This window comes from Colossoma macropomum, unplaced genomic scaffold, assembly GCF_904425465.1.
Source record: "Colossoma macropomum unplaced genomic scaffold, Colossoma_macropomum, whole genome shotgun sequence".
Lineage (NCBI taxonomy): Eukaryota > Metazoa > Chordata > Actinopteri > Characiformes > Serrasalmidae > Colossoma > Colossoma macropomum.
In genome coordinates this window covers 32,168,030-32,193,070 of record NW_023494801.1, presented here as the reverse complement: position 1 = coordinate 32,193,070, position 25,041 = coordinate 32,168,030, and the positions used below count along the sequence as shown (strand labels likewise).

The following is a 25,041-nucleotide window of genomic DNA, read 5'->3' as shown; positions in this document are numbered from 1 at the left end:
AAGTGAACTCGGAGAGGCTTCACTGTTATGAATATATTAAGTTACAGTGTTTTAAATCAGCGTATTATATAATTATGAGGTAATGTAGCTGAGGCTGCAGTGCTCACTGGCGTCCACTATGGGCTTCCATTTGTTTGTCCACTCGCTGAGCTGCTGGGCGTACTGCCGCTCCACACGCGCTCGCTCCTGAAAACACGCCACTATATCATTACACACCTGGAACGAATCCTCCGTCCTCTTCACCGTCCGCTGATAGTTCCCTGGCTGAGAAAGAGAGAGAGAGAGAGAGAGAGAGAGAATGTATACAATTAAATCTGAGTCATAGAAGTAAAGAATGACAGCAGACTGAGCCAATCCTATTTAAACAAATACAGTATGTGTGTGTTTGTGTGTGCGTGTACGTGAGTGTGTATACACGTGTGTGTCGTATATGTATTTATGTAAATGAGTATTTATGACTCTTCACATGCTTTAACAATAAAAACATAAAAAGAGAGAGAGAGAGAGAGAGAGAGAGAGAGAGAGAGAGAGAGTGATGACATCTCCAGAATAGATGTGGTATGGAGGGCTGTTTAGGGCAAAATACACTGAAACATTTACACACCACTGATACACTCGCACACACCACTGATACACTCGCGCACGCCACTGAAACACTCACACACACCACTGAAACACCCGCACACCACTGATACACTCGCACACACCACTGAACACTCGCACACCACTGTAACACTCACGTGTTTGTGAGTGTTACAGTGGTGTGCGAGTGTTCAGTGGTGTGTGCGAGTGTATAAGTTGACACACTCGCACACACCACTGATACACTCGCACACCACTGATACACTCGCACACTCCACTAAAACACTCGCACACACCACTGAAACACTCGCACACACCATTGAAACACTCGCACACACCACTGATACACTCGCACACACCACTGAAACATCCGCACACCACTGAAACACTCACAAACACGACTGATACACTCACACACTCGCACACACCACTGACACACTCGCACACACCACTGATACACTCGACACACACACCACCGACACACTCGCACACCACTGATACACTCGCACACGCCACTGAAACACTCGCACACGCCACTGAAACACTCGCACACACCACTGATACACTCGCACACCACTGAAACACTCGCACACCACTGAAACACCCGCACACCACTGATACACTCGCACACCACTGTAACACTCACAAACACCACTGACACACTCGCACACACCACTGATACACTTGCACACGCCACTGATACACTCGCACGCCACTGATACACTCGCACACACCACTGAAACACTCGCACACACCACTGAAACACTCGCACACGCCACTGAAACACTCGCACACCACTGAAACACTCGCACACACCACTGAAACACTCGCACACGCCACTGAAACACTCGCACACACCACTGAAACACTCGCACACTCCACTGAAACACTCGCACACACCACTGATACACTCGCACACACCACTGAAACACTCGCACACGCCACTGAAACACCCGCACACCACTGATACACTCACACACGCCACTGATACACTCACACACCACTGATACACACACACACCACTGAAACACTCACACACACCACTGATACACTCACACACCACTGATACACACACACACCACTGAAACACTCACACACACCACTGATACACTCACACACACCACTGATACACTCACACACACCACTGATACACACACACGACTGATACACTTACACACCACTGAAACACACACACACACCACTGATACACTCACACACACCACTGATACACTCACACACATGACTGATACACTTACACACCACTGAAACACTCACACACACCACTGATACACACACACACACACCACTGATACACACACACATGCCACTGATTCACACACACACCACTGATACACTCACACATGCCACTGATTCCCACACACACCACTGAAACACACACACATGCCACTGATTCACACACACACCACTGATACACACACACACCACTGAAACACTCACACATGCCACTGATACACACACGCCACTGATACACTCACACACCACTGATACACTTACACACCTCTGAAACACTCACACACTAATATGCTAGTGTGTGCAAGTGTTTCTGTGGCGTGTGTGAATGTATTCCACCCTAAACGGCCCCCATATAGGTGTCCTGTGTGTCGATGTGGAGTCTGGAACATGCGCTCTATATTTTCCTGGCCTTCACCACTATTTCTACTACAGATTATCATTCAACATCTATCTCTCTCTCTCCCTCTCTCTCTCATCTTTCTCAAATCTCTCCTATACAGTGTCCCCACAGACCCTCGTTCTTTCAGTTTCTCCACTCCTCTAGTCTCTCTCTCCCTCTCTCTCTCTCAGCTGTGGTTTGCTCTGAGTCTCTCTCCCCACCAGTCTTAGAAAAAGTGAAAACAGCTGAGGAATCCACTCCGTTGTCCAAGACCACAGTGGAGCATTAGCGGCCAAACCAATCACAGCTGCCCACGCAAACAGGACCCGAACGCCAAACCAATCACAGCTGCCCTGTCACACACTGCTTAGTACCACACTATCACCAACAGCACTGTTAAAGCGACAGATCAGCTACAAATCAAATTCACACAGTCCTTTCCTTTACTCCAAGTGTAGTCAATCGGCTGAGGCATAGTTGCTGTTTGAAGTTTGCATGATTAGTGTTAGTTTTAGCACCGGAGCCATAAAATTAATGTAGCTAACGAGTGCTGGAAGCTTATACCCCACCAATTAGCACTGTTCAAAAGGAGTTCACAAAATTTCTGCATAATTTAGTTTGTCAGAGTGGTTTGATATGAAATGGTTCACACTTACTCAGATTTATTTACAGTATATACAGTATATACAAGGGGACACCATGACTACAACACAAAAATAGCCATTTTATTTACCACCCGAAAACAACCAGCGAACCTACACTTGTCTTTCGAGTTTTCTATGTAATGTTGATGATTGTAAAAATAATAGTAGAGCTGAAAAAATACGTTTCTTTGCCTCACAATGCCCTGCACGTACCGCTCCACCTTTAATGTAATTTAAAAAAATTAGCCTAAACTCTCAAAACTGTCTTAAAATGTCTCAGACTTGGTACAGTGCAGCGGTCTCCAACTCTGGTCCTGGGGGGGCTACCCTCCTGCAGAGCCTAGTTCCAACCACAATCTTTGTTTACATCTTAAGTAATTGCTTATGCAGAAATTTTGAAAAATTGGTGGAATTTCCCTATAAGTAATGTCAAATAGACTTGCTTATGTGGTTTATTACAGAAGCATATTGTTAGCCAGTGTTTGCAAAAATAATGTAAATTAGATTTTTGGTAAAAATGATGTTGTAGCCAATAACAGCAACTGACACAAACAAAGTCACTCTGTCACATTTGGTCAGCAGCCAGTTTATTACAAAGAAGGGTACAGCAGCCAGACGTCCAGCAGGGCTGTCCAAAAGTGTGACGGGCAGGAGAGACTGGGTTGCTGCTTTCAGCTGAGGATCAGCGAGCGTGAGCTCAAAACACCAAATCCCAAACAGCAGAGCGGCTCTGTATATTAAACTCACGGCATGAAAGCACAGTTTCTCCTGTCCATCACACTTTTGGACGGCCCTGCTGGACATCCACAGCTCCATAGCTACGCACTATTTCTTCCTTAGTCTAAATGTCAAGGGGAAGAGGGAGAATTGAGTAAATTAGATTTTTTTGCCAAACGCTCAAAAGTCTCCAACATGTTTAATATTCCTGCTGTCTTTAATCAGGAAGGTTACAGAAGGATAAACGGTGCAGAGGAACAAGAGAAGATCCAAGAGACTGACTGTAGCATCAGACAGGTAAAGAAAAACATACAATCACAACCTAGAAAATGTAAAAGTATCCAATCACAGCACAGAAAACACAAAGACATCCAATCAGAGCACAGAACACACTAAAGAAAACATGGTAGAAACAGCTAGTAGGAGAGCAGATAAACAGATAAAGGGAGCAGCGAGCCAGTCATAGTGAGAGGAGACAGTGTGAAGATTGGATGTACTCAAGATCAAATCTTAAAAGAAGTCTAAACAAAAAGCTACAAAGATCACAGCAGCCTGGTGAGGGTGAGGTCACTCCCTCACTCCATTCAGCCAAACATTCAGTCAAAGCATTACAAGGGAAAAAACTACAGGTCTGCCTTCTTTTGAAAAACAAAACATTGTGGCTTTGTCCATCCATTTCCATGGTGACCCTCCTCTCATTTTCATGGTAAGACCACACCCATTTACATCTTTACACTATACCCATTTTCATTTTTACACTAATTTACATTTTTACACTACACCAGTTTCCATGGTTACATTGCAACCAGTTCCATTTCACACTACACCCATTTACATTTTTACACTACACCCATTTACATGGTTACATTACAACCAGTTCCATTTAATACTACACCTATTTCTTTTTTACACTACACCGATTTCCATGGTTGCACCACATCCATTTCCATTTTACCCTACACCCATTTCCATGGTTACACTACACCCATTTCCATGGTTACTCTAAAACGAGTTCCATTTTACACTACACCCATTTCCATGGTTACACTACAACCATTTCCATGGTTACTCTAAAACGAGTTCCATTTTACACTACACCTATTTCCATGATTACACTACAGCCATTTTCCGCAGTTATGCTACACCCATGTCCATGGCTATGCTACACCTATTTCTATGCTACCTCTATTTCCATGGTTACGCAAGTAACACATTCTGAAAGATCACAGCCTGTTACCAGCTGAATGCCTTTACGGTGAAGAGGTAAAGAAATATGTATGTAATATTCAACACTATCAAGCACAAAAGAGAAGAAAGTCTTAGCTGAGTCATTCTGTCAGCACTACAGTCATTCACATTATAGTTTTCCTGCTATGCAAAAGCAGATAAGTAGTGGAATGAGTCAGTTGGATAACATTAGCTTTAGCTTCACAGCTCCCCCCATTCTCATTTTCCACGTTCTACGTGCGTGACATCCTCTTGGTTACATCTTATCGGGGCGAGTGAACGTGAGCAGAAAAGCAGAGATAGAGGGAGAAGACATTCTGAAAGACTGGATGCACCAAGATCGAATCTTATCAGTGCAAACTCTGCTCTGCTCTCTCTCACCATCCAGAAGCTCTGGTGGTTGGCGTCCTCTGGGCCGTTCTCCGGAGGGGGTGATGACATGATGACCTCTGGAAAAGAAAGAGAAAGGAAAAGAGAAAAGAAAGTAAGTCTGGTCTGGAACAAATTTCATGAGGCTGTGAAACCGGAGCCGTTAGCGTCACAAATTCTTCTGTTTCTTGCCATTTCTGTTCCACTGCGTGTGTTTTTCTCTTTATTTTATTATGAACAGAGCCCGAGTGGAAACAGGACTCGGGTCTCCGCTGGGCTCCCCACTCTCAGAAAAAGTGCTGAACTGTCATTGGGGCAGTTCCCCTCTTGCAACAGGGGTCTTCATTACAGTTAGTCAGGGAACATAATTGTACCATAATCCATTGAAATTATACTTATTGTGCTGACTTCACACACCCCATCTCATCTCCAGGCTTTTCATTGTATTGTTTTAAAAATTAAAACATTAGCTTATAAAGAAGTGCAAATGCAGTCTGTCCACTGGGAAAAACATATTTTAGGTTCACAGCTAGACCTTAAAACCACTGTTGTATCTTTGAGAGCATATTTACATAGTTTTTACATTGATGAACAAAAAATGTACCTGCCTAATACCTTTTTTCTGACAGTATGCGTATTACTGTTAAGATTAAAACAATAAATAATTACATAAATAAAATAATAAAATATAATGAACAGTTTCCCCCCTAAAAGGCATGTCTGCAGTTAGCTACAAGGCTAACGCAACTAACAAGTAATGGAAGCTAATACTCACCAATTAGCATGCTGCTAACTGCAACAATGTGGAGGTGTTCAGTATCTCTAGTAGACTTATGTCTTGATTATATGGTTTCTGACACTGTAAGACACACTGTTATCTATAAACATGGGCTAAAGTGTGTTAGTGTAGCTAAAAACAGCAGTAGCAATGATCATGAAGCCTGAATTTTGTCTAAACTTTTGTCCATTCTTTGAGTTTAGTTATAGATTCAGTCATGCTATTATTGTACAATGCTAATTGGAAGGGTATAAGCTTTCAGTACTTGTTAGCCACATTAGCCTTGTAGCTCCAGTGTAAAACTAAATTAGCCAGCTTCAGACATCAATGATTCGGCTGGTGAACTGCATTTGGTGTAAGGGAGGAAAACTGTGTTCATTACTAAAATTTAATTTACATATTTATTCACTTAACAGTGATTTTTATAGAGGGCCCATTGGATAAAATAGCTAAAAATGAATGAATACCTACCAATAAGCATCCTGCTAACTGTTTGACTAAATCTATGACTACATAAATGAACAACATTATGGCTATGAGGACTTTTGCCCATGTGGTTTGTCATACAGTGTCCATTACTTAACAACTGCAGTTAGGCATGCAGTTAGCACAATGCTAAATGTTTGTTATTAGCCTCCACCCAGATGGCGAGAGGACAGTGGCTCACTGTTGGCCCACGAATGGCAAAGTTGGCAGCACATTGAATAGTTCAGTGTTTTCTGGATGGCCCAGTGGTGGTTAAGCAGAGTATTAGACAAAATGCCACTTTTTATTGTTCACTTTCCTTTCATAGTTGAATTCACTTATTTTGTCTTTTGTTATTTTTTTTTGCTATCCTTTGTAAATTACTTTAATAAAAAAATGTACAACCCCATTTCCAAAAAAGTTGGGACGCTGTGAAAAATGTAAATAAAAGCAAAATGCAGTGATGCACAAATCATTTAACCCTATATGCTTCAAGGACAACATACTAAATGTTGAAATTTTATTGTTTTTTGAAAAATATATGCCATTTTGAATTTGATGCCAGCAACACGTTCCAAAATATTTGGGACGGGGGGGAACAAAAGACTGGTAAAGTTGTGTAATACTAAAAAAAACACCTGGTGGTTAATTGGCAACAGGTCAATAACATGCTTGGGTGTAAAAAGAGCATCCCAGAGAGGCGGAGTCTTTCAGAAGTGAAGATGAGGGGAGGTTCACCACTCTGTGAAAGATTGTATGATCAAATAGTGCAACAATTCAAGAATAACGTTTCTCAACATAAAATAGCAAAGAACTTTTGCTTTTCATCATCTACAGTACATAATAACTATAAAAGAATCAGAGAATCTGGAGAAATCTCTGTTTGTAAGGGTAAAGGCCAAAAACTTGTATTTGCTGGCCATGATCTTTGGGCCCTCAGGCGGCACTGCATTAAAAACAGACATGATTCTGTACTGGAAATCACTACATGGGCTCAGAAACACTTCTGAAAACCACTGTCTGTGAAAACAGTTCATTACTGCATCCACAAATGTTAATTAAAACTCTTAAATGCAAAGAAGACACCATATATAAACAGGATCCAGAAACACTGCCACCTTCTCTGGGCCTGAGCTCATTTAAAATGGTCTGAGGTTAAGTGGAAAAGTGCCCTGTGGTCCGATGAATCAACATTTGACATTCTTTTTGGAAATCATGGACACTGTGTCCTCTGGGCTAAAGACCACTCAGCTTGTTATCAGTGCACAGTTCAAAAGCCAGTATTCATGATGGTATAGGGCGTGCATTAGTGCACATGGCATGGGTGACTGGCACATTTGTGAAGGCACCATTATTGCTGAAGGATATATACATGTTTTGGCAACATATGCTGCCATCCAGAAGACATTTTTTTCAGGGAAGGCCTTGATTATTTCAGCAAGACAATGTCAAACCACATTCTGCATGTATAACAACAGCATGGCTCCATATTAGAAGAGTCCAGGTGCTAAACTGACCTGTCTGCAGTCCAGACCTGTCACCACTGAAAACATTTGGCACATTATAAAATAAAAAAATACGATAAAGGAGACCCTGAACTGATGAACAGCTGAAATCCTATGTTGAGCAAAAATGGGAAAACGTTTCACTTTCAAAACTACAGCAGTTCCCAAACGCTTACAGAGTGCTGTTAAAAGAAGAGGTGATGAAACACAGTGATAAACAGGCCCCCGTCCCAACCTTTTTGGATCGTGTTGTTGGCATCAAATTCAAAATGGGCAGATATTTTTCAAAAAACAATAAAATTTCTCAGTTTCAACGTTTGATTTGTTGTCTTTGTACTATTTTCAATCAAATGTAGAGTTTAAATGATTTGCACATCATTGAATTTTGTTTTTATTTACGTTTTGCACAGCATCCAAATTTTTTGGGAAATGGGGTTGTAATAGCAATATCATAAATAAAGCCCATTGTACAGCTGTAACCAATCAAACGCAATGTTTTCTACAAAATAATTTTGTATTTGACATAGTCATTACCCTTTGTCTCTCAATTGTTTATTTTTCAAAATAAAAGACCTTGATTTAAAACCTGTTTGAGGGGACTAGTTAGACCTTGAGTACAGGTCAATGATCAGAAGGTGGCCCATCAGTGGCATACAGTCAGTGGGGTGGTGACCTTATCAAGCCAGCAGACTGATATATGCTATCAGGGCCTTTAGTATACTTGCTAGCTACATTAGCCTCGTAACTCTAAAGAACTAAAGAAACCTCAGGCACCTTATGTCTTGGCAGATCGACTATGTTTCTAGTAGGGGGAAAGCTGTAAACTCTGTTTTGTGGCAAACCTTTTCTTTAAGGATATAAATGGAACCTGAGAATGACAACAGCGGCTAACCGCTCCATCTGAGCAGACGTGTGTAGTTTATATGAGTGGAATGCATGTCTGTTCTTGGCTAATTCTGCGAGTGAGAGAGAGGATCACATGAGTGTGGATCTGGCAGCAGGCTGAGCAAGCGCGGTGTAATTTACAAGCTTTATTTTGTATAAAACTGAGTTTATGAACTAGAGCAGACAGCGCAACGCCTGCCATGAAAACACATTTAAAGACTTTTCATGTGAGCTCGCAAAGAAGAGCCGGATAGTAAAATCCTTTGCTGTAATTTAGCAAAGGTCAGAGAATTAAAGACACAGAAACTTATGGGTGAAAAACAGAGGTGGTCGCAACAAAATACAGTCACCCAGTTCCATGTAAGTTTACCTGACCATGTAGGGTGAATTCTACAGAATTTCCGCATAATTCAATGAGTGACATGTGAACAGTCGGTTCACAGTCGTGAGTCATTCGGAGTGCGCATACAGAAATCTGAGATATAGCAATATATGGATTTCATCATATATGGGCTTCCCTCCTATCCAACTTGTATTAGTCACATTTGGACATATATATGTGATCTATATGCCAACTTATTTGAAATCGACCATTTTTATATATGGGGCATGTATTTCAGTCATACATCATCGTTTTTCAGTTTTTGACGTAATTTAAAAAATGCCTGTTGCCCTTTACATTGTGTGTAAATTTCATGATGAATGGACCAAAATAAACGGCCCAAAATTACTTGGAAAAAAAGTGTGGTTCCATTGACTTACATTAAAAGTAAAATATGTTTTTTCCTTCTCCTGTAAAGTCACCATTTTGGAGATACAAGGTTTTCTTCCGACAAAAGCGATATATAAACATATGTGCTACATATATTTAACAAAATATAAATTATTATATATGGATGGTATATATTACTCACATATAATAGCTTTATGTTATATAATGTAAGGGTTTTTATTGCATGTGCGTTGCTGTTGCTGTATTTTTTATTGATTTTTTGCTTTAAATCAGATACATGCTTGTATCAGATATATATGTATAATCCACGTATCAGACATAGACAGACAGTATATATGTGATCCATATTTTATGCATATAAGAGTTCACCCACCTATCAGACATGATATGTATGGTCCATGTATTATGCATATATGTAATATTTGATTCTTATACATATATTCATGATGTATTTGTACATATATTTACAATATATGTGTGGCCCTTTATGATATGTGCATTTATGGCCATTTATCCGATTTCTGTATGTTTTTAATTGCAACAAAAGTTACAGACAGGGTTGTCTTTAAAGTGGTGGTGATAGGAACCAGGGGTTGCCATGACTACAACACAAATATAGCCATTTTATTTACTATCAAAACCACCGGTGAACCTACACGTGTCTTCTGAGCTTTATATGGAATGTTGATGATGGTAAAATAGTGATGAATCTGAAAAAAGTACTTCTATGCCTTAAATGGCTTTTATAAAATATGTTCCAGGTCAAAATCTTATCTCAAAACTATTGTAAAACAATGTCTCACACATCAGGTAGCATTTTTGTAACTATTTGACATAATAACTTTCTGTAACGGAGCTTCTAGAGGCATTATCCTCTTCAGACGTTTGGTTCCTATCACCACCACTGTGAACAGTTCTGACTCGGTACGTTTCTCTAGAACAGATTATTTCACACCAAACCACTCTGAAAGACTCTGTTTACATCTTCACCAGTTACTTATGGAAAAATGTTAAAAAATCAATGTAATTCCCTTTTAATTATAATTTCATTCGTTGTACTTTTCCATATATTTCCACGTGCTAATAATTCTACTTCTATTCAAGAGCAATATCTACTTTTCTGTAGTTCCATTTTAGACAGAGTTGCTAATTAAGCTGCTAATTATCTCAGCCCCTGTTCTGCGTTACTGTAAATCACACCTCAATTTAGGGTTTTAACCTTTTTATTTTAGACCATAAAGATCCACAATGAGAAGCACAGAGTCAAAGAAACCTTGATTCCTACGCTGATGTAGTTTTTGGACCTTGTATGTTTCTACTGAAGTTGATTTTGGCTAGACTTTAACTCCTCCTTGAAGCAACGGTATTTGTAGTCCAGTAATGGACTGATGCATTTACTGGATTCAGATGTGTACACCTTTTCCATGTGAACAAAATATATTATTTCCAGACAATTATTTGCAAAAGTAAATAAACTCAAAAGACAAACTTATTTAGGCAAAAGATTTAGGCTACTTTACCCTCCTCTGGTGAAAGGAGTGCTAAATGTCGGCCTATAAGGCTGTAACAGAGCTGTACATGGACACTGAGTGCATGAGAGGACAGCTGATGAGCGTTTGGTGGTCAGACAGTAAGAGCCTGGCATTTCTCTGAGAGGAATCTACCCTCCCTCTCCCACAATTCCCAGCTTTGAAACCTGAGCCATCCCAAAATAAACAGGGGTTAAAGTTCAGCATCACCAACACACACACATACACACACACACACACACACACGTTTGTTTTTATTATTTGTCAGGACATGAAGTCAGGCTTATTCCCATATCTATCATATACATGTAAATACCAATATGTGATAATAAGGTGTTCCATAGGTATTATAAATATAGAGGACTGCACAAAAGTCAGAGACCACCCTTCAAAAACTGATTAAAGGTTACAGAGAAAATGTGTCTCCTAACAACCACCTGGCAGACCTGATAGACACCAAAACTGCCCCCATCAGATAAACAGCACTTAAAGCTTTCATCTTTGAGAGAGAGGAGAAAATCAAGCTGCTTCAGATCTGAAAACACCCACAGGTGTTTCTGTCCATCCTTCCACTGTGAGAAGACGACTCAGCGCTGTGGGTCTGAAAGGATGTGCGGCTGTCAAGAAGAACCTCACTGAGAAAAGGAGACGGACACATCAAACAAAGAAGCTGAACGATGGACTGACCACCCCAGAGTCCAGACCTCAGCATCACTGAATGTGTTTGATTACTTCAGAAAATGATCAACCAGCTTCTAAGACTGAACTTCGGAGGTGTGTCTGCAGATTTACTTGAGGAACTGAAAGTGAGTCTCCTGAAAAGGCAAAGGATGGACACAGAACTGACATGTACTTAATGTCTGTTTAGACTGGAAGTTAAATAGATGAAGTTTGGTCACTGATATTTTCTCACATTTTAAAACAGTAAGAGCTGAACAGTTTCTAATATTAAAAACTGTTTTGCTCTTTGAGTTAAAAAAGTAAACAGTGAGATTGTAAAAAGCACTTTACACAGTGAGGAGTGCTTTCGTCCAGAAAATGTACAAAAACAAACACACACACAAACACACACACACTGGTGAAGCTGGTGGGCTTAGTCGTCTCCCGTGAGAGAGCACATGTTTTAAAGCACGCAAAACACACGGCCTACAGACACCAGCACATGTGGACGGTAGACATGTCCACACAGGCCCTCTCTCTAACACACACACAGATACCTTAAACACACACCCCATTGACAGGCTGACATGCCTCGGGGCATATTGTGGGGTAAATGCAATAAACCACATACTATCACAAGACTGAGAGAGAGAGAGAGAGAGAGAGAGAGAGAGAGAGAGAGAGATAGGGGCCCAACATACTGAGCCTTCTGCACCAGTTTCAGGGCACATTCTGCCGGGGGACGTGGGATAGTGTTTTAAATTGAGGCTACTGAAATTTTAAGTGGTATATAGATGACGTGAACAGTGTCATCATGCAAGACGCTTTGCCTGTTTTCATTTGAATTTTTAAAATATTTTACATTAAACATAACTTGCATAACTCAAAGGCGCCTTGAGCGGGAAATTCGCTAAAAATGAATCTATTAAATTTATTTTTAAGTTTAAAAGCAATATCAGGCTGTTCTGAGGAACTGCCTACAGCACTGCATACCAAAGCTCTGCATACCCTAAAGTACCCAACGGTTGGAGAGGGCAGTGTTTCGACTGGCTTTAATGAAAATACATCTCAGCTCAAATGGTGTGCGGCTACTGTAGATTTGGAAAACATATTAATTAAACGTAAAAAAGACAAACTCCACTCTAAAGCAAGCACGAGTCTTTTCTTCTTTATGATTGCTGACAGGAGCTGATCCTAGATCAACACTCCTAATCCGAGACGCTTTGGGCCCTGATCTTTTTATTTTTTCATTCTTTTTATTGGTTGCAGTGAAACTGCAAATTCTCAATGCAGCAGTTCTGCCGCTTTCCTGCATTCTGCCCTAGTGTTCTGTGCAAAACTGTTGCATGAGACTAAATGTGCATGGTTAAAAAGAGAGAAAGTGATTGGTTGTTTCATGAAACTTGTTTCACAAGTTGAGACACTTGCAACTGAGTTGCGGGATGCTTTACATTTTGCAGCTCAATTTAGTTTCTTGTAGGTTTCAAGCAACTAAAGTTGCATGTATGTTTCACAGTGCAAAAAACTGGCTTGTGTAAAGACGCCAGGCAGAGGCCCAGATAATAAGAGCTAAAGCTGCTGTCCCACTTTACTGTCACCCACCAAACCAGGGGTCAGGGCTCCAGAGCCACATGCAGCTCTTTCACTGCTCTGCTGTGGCTCCACAGATGAATTAGATTTGTAGGTAAAAATAAAATAATCCTCCTTTACAGTAAAATAAAGCTCTGCTGATCGTTCAACACAGTTTTAACACTAAATGGTCTTAAATGCTGGAATTAATGTAGAACTGCTAATTCACCTTTTAACCCTGAAGATCAGATGCTGGTCACCATAGCAACGCAGGCAACAGTCTCATCCAGTTAGTAGCTAACAAAACTGCAAAGAGAGATGTTTAAGACGAACATTGATCATTTGGAGACGAATGGACTTATTTGCATTTATAATCACTCCAGCTGGTTTCCTGATATGTTTAATCTGCATTAAGAAAGAGCTTGTTGTTCGAATTTTCCTGTTCCACCTTAAATGGTCAGGCACCATTTAAGGTGGAACAGGAAAATTTGAACAAGAAGCTGGTGAATGAGAAGCGACTTCAGCCTCGTGAAAAGTAAAACATTGAGAGACATTTTACAAGAAACTGTTCAACTTTTGTGGAAAGTTTCCTGCTGGAGATGCGAGAAAAGCAGCTATAGCTGAGCTAAAGCTTAAAGCAGAGCAAAGTAAGACTAATTTTTTATTTATATTAGATTTTTTTATCCTATACTAGCACATACAGAGACAGATTTACAGCCAAGATGATAAAATGGACATAAAATGTTGTGGCTCATAAGGTGGTTTGATTTTTGTTGACAGAACAAAATGGCTCTTCTTAACATTTGGGTTGCCGATCTCTGAACCCTTTAAACCAGGCAAGTCAAACTGGGTACCTTCTGGGCCAAAGTGCTGTGGAGGTTCAGCGTCTAACGCTCTGAACTAAGACGATGAAGGCCTTACTAAGTAGCTGATGAGCTGAATCAGGTGTGTTTAAAGAGGCAGTGTGCTGAAGTCTGCAGTGCTTTGGCCCATGTGGACTGGAGCCTGACACATATGCTTTGAACGCTACCACACCTGTACCAAACTGTTCTGAGAGCGCCGAACACATGACCTTCATTTCCACAACAAAAACCTGTTTCCATCCCCACTTTGTGCGTTTTGCTTCTATCAATAAAGCAACTTCATCCAAGCAAAACTTCTTTGCAATATTTAGGCTTGTTTTTTGGATTTCTGCCTTTCCTATCCATGGTTTTTATGCGCATTATTAAAATTCGCATAAAAGAGACAGACATAAAATCTGCAAGTGTGTTTTTAAAAGTAAACTGAGTCGTAACAAAATAATTTAAGTCAAATCAAACTGAATAGTGGCAAAATCTGAGATGACTCACTGTATCGTTTTGTAAAGAATCACTGTGAGGTCAGTCCACTCCTACTGCGGTTTAATGGTCATTTAGCCTCATGAGTTTGGTTAAGTGTCTAATGGCCCATTAACGTCGTATCTGTTTTCCTGATTGGGTTAGCGGCGCCTAATCGTCTTCACCCTCAACTCTCTCTTTCTCTTTTTGGGCTTCTCCTCTCTCTTACTCTCTCTCATTCTCTCTGTCTCTCTCTCTCTGGTTCTTTCTCTCTCTAGATTAAATCAAATACGCTTTATTGTCGGCGGAATGTCACCAAAGCTGCACAATATATGTTAATGTGTTCTCGTTAAAATGTAAACGAGTTATTAGAAGTCAAAAGAGGAAAAACGATGTAATGTTTGAAGTGTCCGTATGAAAACACATGAAAGAAGCATAATTAACAAGAGAATCTCTCTCTCTCTCTCCCTCCCTCTCTCTCTCTCGCCCTCTCTCTGTCCATCAACGCTCAGCATCTTACAGCTCTGTCTTTTTCTCTCTGTCTGCCTGTCTTAGTCCGACTGTCTCTCTATTTTCTTCTCTCCTTTCATTCTCTCTTTCTTCTGTCTCTCCTTCTCTCTCTTTCCTCTTGTCTCTCTGTCTCTTCTGTCTTTCTTTCTCACAGATTTTTTTCCGTCCTTCTCTTCTCTTCTCTTCACTCTTGTTCTTTCTGTTTCCTTCTTCTCTCTCCCTCCTCTATCTCTCTTTCTCCTTGTCCTCTCTCCGTTCCCATGAACCATCATAATCTTGACCTCTGAACTGTCTTCCTGGGCCCTCTCTCTCTCTCTCCCGCCCCTGTGTTGCACAATCACAGATGATATGAGGAGAGAACTCAGATCTCTCTCTCTCTCTCTCTCTCTCTCTCCCTCTTCCCCCAGCCCCCCCTCTCTCTCCATTTCCTGCTCTGCTGTCCTGCAGAGCTTTATTCCTCCAGGAAAATTGCACAAGTGTTTATTCTTTTGTTGCAACTGAATGACTGAATGGTCAAACTAATTACAGAGATAACAAGACTAATACAGTATATATGTATATATACATATGCATTTCACTGCTGCTGGAACAAAACCTTGTATCTCCATTTTTGTCTTTTTTCAGTTTGTGACATAATTTTAAAATACCTGTTGCTCTTTACATTGTGTGTAAATTTCATGATGAATGGACCAAAAGAAACGGCCCAAAATGACTGTATGTTTTTGCCTTCTCCTGTAAAGTTACTATTTTGGAGATACAAGGTTTTGTTCCAAGAGCAGCGATATCCAGTGTGTTTTTTCCAACTCAACCAAACTATATGGCTAAAAAGTCAGTTTTCTCTCATTTACTTTATCATATTAAAGTCACGGAACTACAGGGTTTTAACAAAACAATAGAAAACCCATTTGATTGTGAATAAAACGGGGATCCACTGCTGTAAGATCTTCATCTAAGCTATAACTGTAGACCAATCAGATCAAGTTCTGTGGGTTTTTCTTCATCATAATAAACTTAGTCCTTAGACAAGAGTGGGTTGATATACACTCTGACAAATAAAGACATCAGTGAAGCAATAGAAGAACCACTTTTGACCCCCTAAAGAGCCTTTCAAAGACGGTTCTTTAAAGAAGAGGACCTTTTTCACACAGTGTGAAGGTTCATTATGAGTAGAACTGAATGTCAATCCCAAGAACCATTTGGGAACCTTTATTTTTAAGAGTGCAGATGCTGGATGTACCAAGACGTTCCACTGCAGTTCTACACTGAACTCCCATCGTACATTTTTAGAGTATTTATTTCCTGTATTTATGGTTTCTGTTAATGACTTTATTTGTTTTATTTAATCTGCAGATCATTTCACAAGAAGCTTTGCCTCATTGCAGCATGACGTTTGGTTTCATTTTCCATGTTTTGTTATTTCAGCCGTGATGGTGTTTTGTGTTTCAGTTAACTAGTTCAGCCTGTAGTGTCACATTAAAACAGACGCTGGGCTGCTGCCAACTTTCGAATCTTGAAATCGGGAAGAAGAGCACCTTACCGGTTATAATGTCTTATGTGTAAAGTGCGTTTGCTGAACCGTTTAACTGTTTCCAGTTAAAATCATGATCACACCGATATCTTTAAAAAGCTAAAATTAGCTGCAATTCATCAATGTGTAATATTTCAACATACATTTGTTTACACTACGCTTGTTGAATATATACAGTATGCGGTTGGGAACTCTGCTGCTGCTAGCATTTTACTGTACATTCAGATGTCTACAGTAGATTACTGTATTCTGTAACTGCAGTATTATTCTATTAATCAGATTTACAGTAGAGCTCCTGTAAAAGTCTGAGATTTGTTTGGAACATTTACTTTTATTTTGAAAAGGTTCTTCACAGTTGCATATCTCATTTAGACGAATGATTCTTTTAAGGAACCAGACTCCTTGTGTATTTGTGTATATATTTAGAGTCGGTGTACATATATATTTCTTTTATATATATATATATATATATTATATATATATATATATATATATATATATAGTATTTTAATTCTAGCGCTATGCAGCTAAGATATGCAGATTTAAAGGCAGATTTATACGTGATTTGATTTAGAGAACCCAAAGTGGTTCTTCTATGGAATCGCTCCAAAGAACGCTTTATGTCCCAGAGTAAAACATAGAGTAAAATATTAAAAATGTTTGTATGACACTTTGTATGAGTGTTATACAAACATCGAGCAAAGCTTGAATTAAAAATATAAGATATAAATACATTAAAACACGGCTTAAAATGCTAATCAGCCATATCTGAGAACTGTGTGGGCGTGGCTAACAAGCAGCTTGATTGACAGCTCTCTGTTCAACAGTCCTCTGATACAGAACTAAAATCATTATCCAGATTTTATGTGACGATAACTGGACGAAAAAAGTCACAGATGAACAGATGTGCAGAAGGGCGGACGTTCTGTGTGGGCAGAGCCTGAGACATCAGCATTTTGATTGGTAAGGGGAACGCTTACGGAAGCATTACTCAAGATTAGTACTGCCCAGTTTACATCAAGAGGAGAGAAATATGGTGAAATACAGCGGTCATTTATTGGTCAGTGAGCTCTGTTCCTATTGGCTGCCCCGTATTGTGACTGATTCTAAAAGCAGTGCAGGCTGGAACTCTCCTTAGAACTTCAGCATGAGTGGGCGGGGCTTAACTGCTGCAGTCAGTATGCATATGAGGATGGATGTATGTAAATTTGTTTGGATTTTGTGACATCACAAAAAAGTTTCCAAATATAGACTGTATGGACACATTTGAGACTTTATGCACCATGTCAAACCCTTTTATTTAAAAAAGAAAGTGAGGAACATTCAGAAAATTAAAAAAAAGGTTCTTTAAGGGTTCTTTAGTAAAGACTGGTTCTATATAGGACCATGAACACCATTAAAAAAACATTTGCATGCCTAAAGTGGTGAAATGGTTCTTCAGATTGATGGAGAATGTGTTGTACATGGCTCTATACAGAACATTTTTGAAAAGGGTTCTATCTAGAAGAACACTTTTCGGTGCTACATAGAACACTTTTCGAAAAGGTTCTATACAGAACCATATACAACACATTCTCCATCAATCTGAAGAACCATTTCACCATGCAGAGATCCATTTAAGCATGTGGAAGGGGGTTTGGACCCCCTTTTCAAACCCCCTCATAGTTTTGGACCACCCCTCCCCCCTCCCCCCCTCTCTCCTCCCCCTGTCCTCGTTTTGACAGTCACACGCAACCCGTCACACGAGGAAATATATAGCAGCTCATGAATGCATGCGACAGAAATAGAGTATGGATCAGGCATAACATGCCACAGCAGCCCAACGCAGAGCCAACTGCCACATACATACTGGAGAAAATGTGTCAAACATGACGAAAAGAAGGAAAAACTTACCTCTAACTTCTCCTCCGTCAGTTTACTGGCAGTTCTTGGCTTCCTTTCTGGAAAGTAACGTCTCCCTCCGTTCCTCCTGCTCTTCTTTTTCTCCAGACCTCCAACTCCACCACTCCCTCTCTCTCCTCCACTGCTTCTTTCACTCACTGTCAGTGTTTGGTGAGGTGGCTTGCTCTCTCCCTCCTCCCTCCCTCCCTCCCTGTCTCCCTGTCTCCCCTCCCTCCTTCACTCCCTCCCTCCCTCTCTCCCCTCCCTCCTTCCCTCCTTCCCTCTCTCTGTCTCTGAAAAACAGCTGTGCATGCAGTTAGCTTCTCTTTCGAGTTTTCCATTCCACCTTAAACAGTGCAGCAGTTATATTCTGGTGTCTGTAGGCACCACAATGTGACTGCTGAAGCATTTAAGGTGGAACAGAAAATCGGAACAGGAAGCCGGCGAACAGGACACCTTCAGCCTCGTATTATATGTATAATATCGTTTTCTTTTATAATCGCTGTTTTCTGAAGAAAACCTCGTATCTCCAAAATGGTAACTTTACAGAAAAAGGAAAAAAACTGCTTTACTTTCGATGTAAGTCAATGGAACCAGACTTTTTTCTAGTCAATTTGGGCCGTTTCGTTTGGCCCATTCTTCATGAAATCTACACACAATGTAAAGGGCAACAGGTATTTTCAAATTATGCCAAAAACTAAAAAACGTTAAAAACATAAATACGAGGTTTTCTTCCGACAACAGCGATATATTGTAGCGTGCTCGAGAAATACTTTTGCATGTTAGTTCCAGGTTATTTGTTCTTCAGCATATATTCACAGGGTTAATCTGATAAGGACTCTTATTGTGAAGGCGGGGCTAATTTTCCTTGATGGGAGTGTGTAGAACAGGAACAACTGAAAGTCAATCAACAGCCGACGGCTGAGAGAATTAGGCCAGAAACATAAACACAAGTACACGAACGCAAACGACAGTGCTTGACCAATGCACTGCAAACGCTCAGCCCTTCCGTACAAACTCACTATGCATTCAGTACTGAAGGGGGCGACAGAGGACAAATCAGAGAGGATAGACGATCATATATTTATGATTATGTAAGCCGTCTTTGCACGCGACTCAACTACTCGTCTGCTATGGCAGTTAAAGAAGCACACTAGCAGTACACAACCGATTGGACAGGCTTGGCTGTCATTATAGCGCCCCCTGCTGTAACGCTCAGAAGGCAGCTCACACTTGTGTTGCATTATGAAATGCATTGTAACACATTTTTGTACTCAGCTACATGCGAAATCCCGCGAATAGTGGCTTAAAGTGCACTCGCATCCTTTCGTAAAAAAAGCATGTTTCGGGCGCGGTTGTTGGTCACAGCCACACTGCCTATGTACAGCGTAGCTGTAACCAACAATGTCTTGTGTGAAAGCTAAGTCTCTTTGAATAGTAGAGATGCTCCCAGCTCTCACATTAGCAAAATCCAAAACCTTCTCTTTGTTTACATTTTTTTTCAGCTGGCCAGGCTAAACCCTGCTAGAAAAACTCAGCATAGACCAGCACGGCTGTTCACTAGCAAAACCAGCATATGTTTTGTTTTGGTTGCTGGTATTGCTGGTCAACCAGCATGAGTGCACTGAGTGACCAGCTAAACCAGCACCAGGCCAGTAAAAACCAGCATAGACCAGCATGGAATGCATGCTGTATTTTCAGCAGGGAATGAAGTGAATATTTGGCCACATTAGCAGCTCTGAGTTTGTGTTCAGTCAGTGCACTTCATGCGGCCTACATGCAGCCTAATTAGGGCACTTCAAAGGTTGCATTAACTGTACTTGCATTTTTAGTGCTGGTAATCTAGTAGCTATCAGTTCTAGTAGCGCATTCTAGAAATAACACTGACTAATGTACAACTCCCAGTTTGTCACTAGCTAGAGCATTTTAGCTAAAACAATGCCAGTCCAAATTTACCTATACGCTAATATTATAGTGTAATGTAAGCCATTCTGTATACTAGTGCACTAATCTGTACACTAGCTAGTGTAAATGTACCTGTCCGCCAGCCACAGTACAGTAAAACTGTTAAATACTGGCTCAGGTTAAAGGGTTTAAGTATCTTGATTTCTTCTAGTGCTGTAAAGTACATTTAAGAGAATTTATAATATTTTTACTTCCTATAATAATAATGTAGTGCTGTTGTATAATAGTCTATAACACTTAAGTAGTATCTTGTATCCTGTAACTGATTGTCTGCATTTTTTATAAGACGCTTACCATACTGCCTGTTTGGAAACAAAATGTGTTAAAATAATGCGCAATATATGTGATGTGTTACAATATACGTGGTAAGTATATTTAACAATAACAATTTTAATATTTAAATATATGCTAATATATGCACATATGTGTCAATTTTTAATATTTACATACACGTCAAAAATATATTACACACTTGACGCATATTTTGAAAAACATATTCTCTTCACGCATGGGTGAAGAAATTCCCGTAGTATGGAAAAAGCATTTTTAAATGAAACAGTGTCTAACTGGACATTATTTGTAGGACAGGCGACTTAATAAAATGCCAAGACTTAATAAAACAGTAATACAAGTAGTGAAGTAATACATTTAGGCCCAATCCCATTTCACCCCTCGCCCCTACCACTTAGCCCTTAGCCCTCTGTTTTGCGTTTTCACGTCTAGGGGTAGGGTGTCCCGATTTTTGTTGAGATAGAGGGGGAGGATGAAGTGTTGGGTCTACATGGCCCTCCAAACGGAGGCTTTTCAGAGACTCCAAACAGAGTGATATGAGAAAATAAGAAAAACCGGCAAGACGGCTGAACAAGAGACCAAAGAAACCCACAAATGTGAGAATTTTCTCTGTTAAAAATTACAATAACCATTGTATTACCTTAGTTTAACGTCGTCTCAGTGTATTATGGTCGTTTGCTTCATAACAAGCATAAAAAATCGCTAATAGCATGCTAATGTTTCGGTAGCTAGCTAGCTAACTTTCTCGTTCCACCTTAAATAGTCCAGCAGTTCTGACGCCTGAAGCGCCAGAATGTAACTGCTGCACCATTTAAGGCGGAACGGGAAAATTCGAACAAGAAGCTGGTGAATATCTGACTTCAGCTTCACATCACCGAAGAATTACGGGTGGGTGGTAATAAATAATTGCCCCCCTCTTTGAAAGCATATGTTGTCTTAAATGTAACTAAAGCCCAGCAGTGAGGAGCTGAACTTTACCCTCCTCTGCTGTCACTGCAGACTGGCAGGGTCGCCTACAGAGCCCCGCTGGTAGCTGTTGAAGCAATGTTTTTTTTTTGTTTTGTTTTTTTTAAATTTGAGGGTCCCATTTCGTAGGGCAAGATTTCGACCACTACTAGGGTGACACTCGAAAACAAGGGGTAGGGGTAACATTAGAAGTGGGATTGGGCCATAGTCTAAAAAACGAAGAAGTCTTGACGCGACCTAACGGTGACTCTTATTTTGTCACATGCAGAAGCGCTTTGAAAAGCGGGCGGATACCTTAAGAGTCCTCAGGACCACGGACTATAAAAGCCCCCATTTTGGCGGCTGCTCGGTCTTTCTTCACTGTCTTTGAGAGGAGCTGAGCGCTTCAGCTGGTAAGAAAATAATGCTTAAAAATCTCTATGCCAATTATGTTAAAAGAAGGGCGGTCTTTATCTAACGTTAAAAGACTGGCGTGTTTTAACGAAGCTAATGTTTGCTTCTTATTCGAATTATCCCGTTCCACCTTAAATGGTGCAGTAGTTACCTTCAGGTCCTTAACACAAGGTTTAACACTTTGAGAATTATATATTCTAAAATAAGCCAAAGTTCTTTATTTGTTGTCGGGATATTTATTTAGCTAACGTTTTGTTTCCCCCATTCAGTGCCGTTCATTGTTTTCTCTAAAAGAAACTCCTTTAGCAACCATTAGGAACCGGAAGTACTAGAGTGGGTTATCTCCGCTGTTAAAAGTATCTGTGGCGCCACCGCATGGAAGCGGAGTCTGTTGCTTTGAGCCGCTTTTGTAAAAGTTCCAGCGTCTTAAACGGGTTTAAAAAGCGGAATCTGGTCAATTTCTGCTCATTAGCTCCGCTGCAGACCTGTTTAATCGTGTAAACGAGCTGAAGTGAGTCTCTGATGATGTCTTGCACTGGGCTCAGAATATCTGTGGCGACACACGTGCTGCTCTGCTACTGACATGGCGGAGTCTGAAGAGGCTTCACTTATTTAAAGGGGAACTTCACCACTTTTCAATTTCGACATAATTAATGAGATGTATGCAGGATGTTGAGGAAAAATAGTTTAGCATTTTTTCAGATTTATCACTATTTTATCAACTTTACATATAAAATCTCAGGCACGTGTCGGTTCACTGATGGTTTTTGATAGTAAATAAAATGTCTGTTGTAGACATAGTGACCCCTGGTTCCTATCAACACCACTGTAAAGAAATCTTGTTTATTGCATTGATGGAATTATGCAAAAATGTTAAATTAAAGGAATTCCCCTGTAACATTTATCTATCCATCCCCTGTTAAAAGGGAAGTCCCCCAATATTTCAAATCCCATTTACCTGCAGTCTGAACAGTCTCAGACTTTAGTGGCTGCAAATGAATGTTGAACTTTGAGAAGCACTAATCAGTTTATTTGATTCTCTTTCAGTGGACTTCATAGATGCTTCAGCTGGAGATGAGAAGGTATGTGTGTTCAGTGTCTCATTAGTCAGTATTAAGTTCTCCGGTGATGTCTTGCACTGGGCTCTGATTGGCTGTGGTGACAAACGTGCGGCTCCACTCCTGACATGGTGGAGTCTGAGGAGAACAAATTACTTTCTTCTCATGTTTTCTAAAATCTGCCATTGTGACTTATTCCTGTTTGTGTTTGTTTCAGGTAACGAGTCCCTCATCTATCTGCTCCCGTAAGTTAATTTATGTAGCTTAGTTATGTACAGTTAGTACTCTGTGATCTTAATGTGACCCTATGATTAATTGCATATAATCTAGAGATCAATATGAAGAAATATAATACTTGAAATTTTCAAACTGTCATTTTTTTTCAGACATCTGATCTGAACAGTCTACATTTAAAATGCTGTCAAACTCTTAATTCAGTGATTTTTGTTTGGCGTACTGTTACACTACCCCAATAGAGTCTGGCTGCAGACATGCACTCTCTGCCACAATGGCAGAAGCAGGTCAACAGCACTAACTTGCGGCTGCTTCTGCTTAGCAATATCACTTAATCCATTTTTCCTCTAACACAGCTATAAAATTACATTTAATGTACCTCCCTGTTAAAGTTTAATCTGTTAAAGGTTGGTTCCTGGTGGTTTTCAGTAGTTGGTAATAGTATTGTTTTCCTGATGGGTTGAGATCACAGTGTAAAGGGTTCAAATCATTTAATCAGGTGTTTTGGGACTGATTCCAGATACATTTGTTCGTTTTTAACAGCAACCATTAATTTAATTCATGTTAGGAAGCAAAACCCTCATTTTATTCCTAACGATTTTAATCGTCTTCAGCGTGGCATTCATGAGTTTCAGCCGTAGCCTGTTTTTTTGTTGTGGTTTTATTTGGAAAGTTTCCATATTTAATTACCTTGTCAGTATGAAAACGTTTATGTTCAGCGTATCTCTTGTAGCCCAGCAGTACGTGGCTGTTTCTTCATAAAGCCGACTAAACACTGTCGTGACAGAGCGGCGCTGGCGTTGCATGTCAGGCTGAGTGCATGTCTGCAGCCAGACCCTTTTCCATCTTTAAAGGGGATTCAGGAGGACCTGATTAGGTACGGGAAGGCATGGTGGTCTGTTGTGCCATCTACTGTTCATTCATCAGACTGTTTAAGTAACAAGTAATAATAGCAGTGTTCTGCAGGTCACTGTATAAAAATGCATATTTAGTGAAGTAAACCAGACGCCTACCTGCTTGAATCATGTCCTGTTACCTTGAAAATGAAAATGCAATAAAGTTACTTTTCCATAAGACCAAATCTGCCTGCTTGTGTTTCTTGGATTTGTCAGATCTGTCTAACGCATGATGTCGATATAATGCACTATACTGGTTTGGTTATTTTGACGTAGCTTGATTTGCTACATTTGTGGGTCATCCATTTAACCCCCATGTGTCAAACAGAAGGCCTGTGGGCCAGATGAGAGACAATCCTATCTGGCCTGCAAAAGTATTTATTTTCTGTTAATATTAGCCTCTTTCACAATGTGCTACACTACAGTCCCCAGCATGCACTGCAGCATAATGTGCTCTGACTCTTCTACCCCAACAGCAGTCTATGGGACAGCGGTTACACCTCAGTTCTACATAATTCTACACCAGTCATATCACCAAACACACTGGCTGCGTTTCAGCTGCAGTTCAACCAATATAAACAAACGTCAGCTCAGAAACTGTCTTAACGAACTTGGAGCAAAGATGCAAAGCCAGGTGTCCAGATCAATCAGATAGGTAGGTTTAAAAGCCTGAGCTCCTGGGGAAATTTAAAGTTGGAAAATTTCAA

General features: G+C 40.3%; 1 protein-coding gene, 1 long non-coding RNA gene and 2 other non-coding genes across 4 annotated transcripts in view; 3 read left to right on the top strand and 1 right to left on the bottom strand.

Moving 5' to 3' along the window:
* The window catches only part of si:ch211-51c14.1 (protein kinase C and casein kinase substrate in neurons protein 3), a 28,526-nt gene extending 9,817 nt beyond the window's left edge, over window positions 1-18,709 (bottom strand). The window contains 3 exon segments of the mRNA XM_036589791.1: window positions 108-264; window positions 5,185-5,252; window positions 18,544-18,709. Coding sequence (XP_036445684.1) covers window positions 108-264; window positions 5,185-5,244 — 217 coding nt within the window. The 5' untranslated portion in view covers window positions 5,245-5,252; window positions 18,544-18,709.
* Window positions 18,710-21,940: 3,231 nt separating this feature from the next.
* On the top strand, window positions 21,941-24,519 carry LOC118821325. The gene is made up of 4 exons (XR_005008329.1): window positions 21,941-22,145; window positions 23,194-23,228; window positions 23,422-23,449; window positions 24,172-24,519. It is a non-coding gene; the product is annotated as an uncharacterized LOC118821325 (long non-coding RNA).
* Window positions 22,661-22,750, top strand: LOC118821873. Its single transcript, XR_005008379.1, has one exon. It is a non-coding gene; the product is annotated as a small nucleolar RNA SNORD88 (small nucleolar RNA).
* On the top strand, window positions 23,264-23,353 carry LOC118821874. Its single transcript, XR_005008380.1, has one exon. It is a non-coding gene; the product is annotated as a small nucleolar RNA SNORD88 (small nucleolar RNA).
* Window positions 24,520-25,041: the final 522 nt, after the last annotated feature.